The sequence below is a fragment of the Alexandromys fortis genome, unplaced genomic scaffold, assembly GCF_014885135.2.
Source record: "Alexandromys fortis isolate MF-2015 unplaced genomic scaffold, M_Fortis_MF-2015_v1.1 scaffold_369, whole genome shotgun sequence".
In the NCBI taxonomy this organism is placed as follows: domain Eukaryota; kingdom Metazoa; phylum Chordata; class Mammalia; order Rodentia; family Cricetidae; genus Alexandromys; species Alexandromys fortis.
This window is the reverse complement of record NW_026068250.1, coordinates 581,150-586,149: the sequence shown is the minus strand read 5'-3', so window position 1 is coordinate 586,149 and position 5,000 is coordinate 581,150. Positions and strand designations below refer to the sequence as shown.

General features: G+C 45.8%; 1 protein-coding gene across 1 annotated transcript; it reads left to right on the top strand.

Annotated features, from left to right (window-relative positions):
* Positions 1-484: 484 nt before the first annotated feature.
* LOC126494140 (elongin-B-like) lies at positions 485-811 on the top strand. Its single transcript, XM_050131362.1, has one exon. The coding sequence runs from the start codon at positions 509-511 to the stop codon at positions 809-811; it is 303 nt and encodes a 100-aa protein (XP_049987319.1). The 5' UTR covers positions 485-508.
* Positions 812-5,000: the final 4,189 nt, after the last annotated feature.

The following is a 5,000-nucleotide window of genomic DNA, read 5'->3' as shown; positions in this document are numbered from 1 at the left end:
GGAGGAGAAGGGGAATGAGGAGAGAGAGGCAGAGAGAGAGAAACAAAGAGAGGATGTAGGGGAAGAGGAGAGGAGAGGGTGTAGAAACTACCTCTTAGGGAGGAAGGAAAGGGAGAGCTTGCAGGCAGGAAGCAGAAGAAAGATTCTCTTGCCTCTGTAGACTTGGGAGGGCGGGGCTTGTCTCTTGAAGGGACAGGACAGACATTGCATTTACAAAGGGAGTTCCAGGTCAACCAGGACAGCTAAACAGAGAAACCCTGTCTTGAAAAAACCAACAACAAAAGCTCAGTGTGTGGAAGGATTGAACTCCGAGTTTTCCTCTCACCTCCACATGCTCACTATGGCTCAAGTACCTGATTCCTCTAATTAATAAATGCATGTTTTAATACAAAACAACCTTTCTTAAATCCAACCCAGGGTGAGTTTTATTTAATTTGATATTTTAAAAACAGTATCTCGGGACTGAGAGTGGCTGTGCCGGCGCGTGGAGCCAGAAGCAGCCTCCGGGATGGACGTGTTTCTCATGATCCGGCGCCACAAGACAACCATCTTCACGGATGCCAAGGAGTCGAGTACCGTATTCGAGCTGAAGCGCATCATTGAGAGCATCCTTAAGCGGCCACCAGCTGAGCAGCGGCTGTACAAGGACGACCAGCTCCTTGATGATGGGAAAACTCTGGAGGAGTGTGGCTTCACTAGCCTGACAGCACGGCCACAGGCCCCAGCCACAGTGGGCCTGGCCTTCCGAGAGGACGATGCCTTCGAAGCCCTGCACATTGAGCCCTTCTCCAGCCCTGCAGAGCGTCCATAGGCGATGAAGCCACAGGATTCCTGAGACAGTGACGATTAACAAGCTGTGTAGTGAGGGCCCCAGGCCCACCCCCCACCCCCAGAGACCCATTCTTTTAATAAAGATTTGGCTGTCAAAAAGAAAAACAGGATCTCATTATGTGTACTTGGTTGTTCTTGGAACTCACAATGTAGATCAGGCTGGTCTCAAGTGCAAGTGGATCTCTTTTTGCCTCTGTCTCTTGAGTACTGGATTAAGGATACGTGCGACTGTGCCTGGCAATTTTAAGTATTTCATTTATTAATTTGTGTGCATCTATGTGTGTGGTAGTGTATGTCTCAAGGCTGCTCTTAGGTAGAGGTGAGAGAACAGCTTGCAAAAGCTGGTTCTCTCCTACCATCATGTAAAAAAAGAGGTGGGATTTGCTCCAGCAGTGGTGCCCTACGCCTTTAATGCCAGCGCTCTGGAGGCAGAGGCCTTTGAATCTCTGTGAGTTCAAGGTAAGACTGGTCTGGTCTACAAAGCTAGTTCCAGGATGGATAGGACTGATAAAAAGAGAAACTCTATCTGGAAAAAAAAAAAATGGGATTCAGGTTGTCAGCAGGTGCCATTATTCCCTCTGCCGAGCCTAGCACTGGGCTTTGTGTTTGATAGGGTTGTGTGCTTATTCACGCCTTTACTGCCTTTTATTTATTTGTTTATTTGGGGGGGGGGAGTTTTGAGACAGGGTTTCTCTGTGGTTTTGGCGCCTTCCCTGGAACTAGCTCTTGTAGAGCAGGCTGGTCTGGAACTCACAGAGATCTACCTGCTTCTGCCTCCTAGGTGTTGGGATTAAAGGCGTGTGCCACCACCGCCCAGCCTTTTCTGCCTGTTGTAGATAGTAAACTTTTGTCAGAAACCAGGTGTGGTGGAAGCAAGCCTTTATCCCTCGTGGGAAGCAAAGACAGGTTTCTGAGTTCAAGGCCAGTCAAGTGTATCAGGCCGTAAGTAGAGTTCCAGGACAGCCAGGGCTACACAGAGAAACCCTTTTCTGAAGAAACAAGAACCAAACCAAAACGACAGTAAAAAGTGATAGAGGAACTGAAGAGAAGGGTCAGTAGTTAGAACACTTACTGCTCTTACAGAGGACCCGACCTTGACTCGCAGCACCCAGGCATTGCAGCACACAACTGCCTGTAACTCTGGCTCCAGGGGAATTCATGCCTACACTCAAACGTGCACAGACACGTGCAATACAACTTCACACATGGACATGTACACTCTACACCTTCACAAAGGTACATACATGTCATTCATACATATATAGTAATAATTAAAATGTAGTTGGTCATGGCTGGCCATGAGAACAGAAGCCACAGTCTGGGCCTTTTCCTTTTCTCAGAATTTGTAAAATGTATTAATGGAGTCCTTACATGGAGGGGACTGTATGTTCTCCCATTCATGTTAGCTGCCTGGTGACTAATGCTACTTTAGCATATAAGAGAATTTCAAAACTAAATATGTTTCCTACACATTCTTTCTACTTTAGACCTATGGCTTGTGTTGATGTGGGAGTGATTTCTTACTAATAAAGAAACTGCCTAGGCCCATTTGATAGGCCAACCCTTAGATAGGCAAAGAAAACAGAACAGGATGCTGGGAGAAAGAAGCTGAGTCAGGGAGTTGCCATGATTCTCCAACTCCAGACAGACGCAGGTTAAGATCCTCCCTGGTAAGCCAGCTCGTGGGCTACACAGATTATTAGAAATGGGTTAGATTAATATGTAAGAGCTAGCCAATAAGAAACTAGAACTAGCCGGGCCAGGCAGTGTTTAAAAGAATACAGTTTCTGTGTAATTATTTTGGGTAAAGCTAGCCTTGTGGACGGCCGGGTGTCGGGGACGCAGCCCCGCCACTCTAATCTCTACATTGTGTAAATTAAACTCTTTTAAAAGTTCCCATAGTGCTTTTGCAACGTTAGTGTGGGATAGAAATAATCTTTGGACTGGAAACTGGAGTGGACCTGCAGGGTTATAATTTTTTAAAAATGCGGCAAGATCCCGTGAAGCAGTAGGCAACAGAAATGCTGTAGGTCCAAAAATGGTGGTAGCAGGCAATGTGGTAGCAGGCAGCAGGCCCTGGGAGCAGCCAGTACCAGGCAGAGATGGCTGACAGTCTCCTGGCAGTGTCTGATCCCAGGCAGGGAGACACATGGCGGGCAGGCATGAGACAGAAACATGGATAGACATGACATGTAGAATGAGGTAAATATTTATTCAGAGAGCTACGGAGGGAAAGGCAAAATGGGAGAATGGAGTTGAGGGGGAGAGAGAGAGAGAAAGAAGAAGAGAGAGACTGAGAAGGGAGGGAAGCAGAGAAGTGGGGAGAGAGGCAGAAGCTAAGATGCCTCTCCGAGAGAAAGACAAATAAGAGAGCGAGCTCAGGCTGGAAGCTGAAGATCAGCCTGCCTGGGTGAATGGGAGAGGGAGTGGGCATGGCTCGTATGAATAATCATAACAAGCAGAATAGTCTGAGAATCTGCAGGCTTGGCTTGCATATTGGTTTGCTGTTTATTTGCTGGACGGCTTTGTGTTTTCTTGGCCCACACAGGCCAAATAACTCTTATGTTAGCAGTAGACTTAAGAAAAAGATTGAAAACTTTTATTGTTTTAAAAAGTTTTAGGCCAGGGCTCGAGGGGTGAATACTTTTAATCCCAATATTTAGGAGGGAAAGACTGGGGTATCTCTGTGAGTTGGAGGCCATCCTGGTCTACATAGAGACACCCTGTCTCAAATAATGAAAAACAAAACAAAATTTTAGAGTGCAAGAAAATACAATACTCAGAAATAGTATTTGTCAGATACCAAAGAAACCTGAGACCTAAGAATCTCATCATAAATAATGATTTTAAAATTCAATTTATTCTTGTAGAGACAGGGTCTTGTGTTATTTGCATTGCACTATAGTAAATTTTAAAAATTTGTATGTTGGCACCTCCCCTCGCCACTGCCATGGTGGCAGCTCTGCTGTTCTCCAAGGCTGAGTGAGTACCTAGAGAGTTACTTGTCTGCCCAGGACCAGCTGCTGTCCTACAGTGGACTGGACCCTTCTAAGTCAACTAGCCTCCCTCCACCCCACCCCCCCAAAAAAACAATCCCACAAAATCCCCACAGGCCAGTCTGATCTAGGCAATTTCCCAGTTGGGGTTTCCTCTCCCAGGTGACAATAGTTTACTGTCAAGTTGACAGAAATGAACAGTTTGCATTGTGTGGACAAAGCACCTGTGTTCTAAGCCTGCTGCCACATAAACAGTGTGGGATACACCTGTAATTCCAGCACCAGAGAAGTGAAGGTAAAAGAAAGCATCGGCTGTGCGGAGAGAACTCCACTCTGCACTGCCCAGAACTCCAGCATGGCTAAGATTTCCTGAACAGCTGATTCGATGATCTTATTATTTGGCTCCTGTTCATTACCCTTGGTGGCTACAGGGTTAATAAACACATTTGTGACCAAGTGTAGAACACACTGTGAGCAGAACACAGTGCAAGCACATAAAACAACCACCTAAAAATGCCAGAACCAAAGCTGTGTGTGTTATCTAAATGCAGGGGAGACAGGTGGATTGGCTGTTGCTGATTAGCAAACCTCAAATAAGCATCAAGTTCAGGTAGACTGTCTCAACACACAGCACATGGCTCCCAACTGCCTCAATTCCAGCCTCAAGAAGACTAAGACATGCTTCTGGCCTACACACAAATGCAGTCTTGCCTTGCAGCCTCGATTGGCTTTAATCTTGCACTTATCTCAGAGTTCTGGGAGTAAAGAACTGATAGGCATGACCATCTCTTTTTACTTTTATTTTTAGGATTTTATTTATTATGTATGCAGTGTTCTGCCTGCAGATAGACATGCAGGCCAGAAGAGGGCACCAGATATCATTACAGAGGGTTGTGAGCCACAATATGGTTGCTGGGAATTGCAATCAGGACCTCTAGAAGAGATTCTTACCATTGAGCGAACTCTCCACACCATGACCATTTCTCTTTTCTTCTTCTTAAATCACATGTTCATAGGGAGAGGGGTACATCAGTGTATATGGGGTCAGAGTACAGCTTCCAAGAGTCAGTTCTCTCCTTCCATGAGGACGGATGGCAGGCTTGATGGTAAGTTTCTTTAAGCCTTTAGTAATAACATCACTACTATAGGTCCTACAGTTTCAAAGTTGTTTAT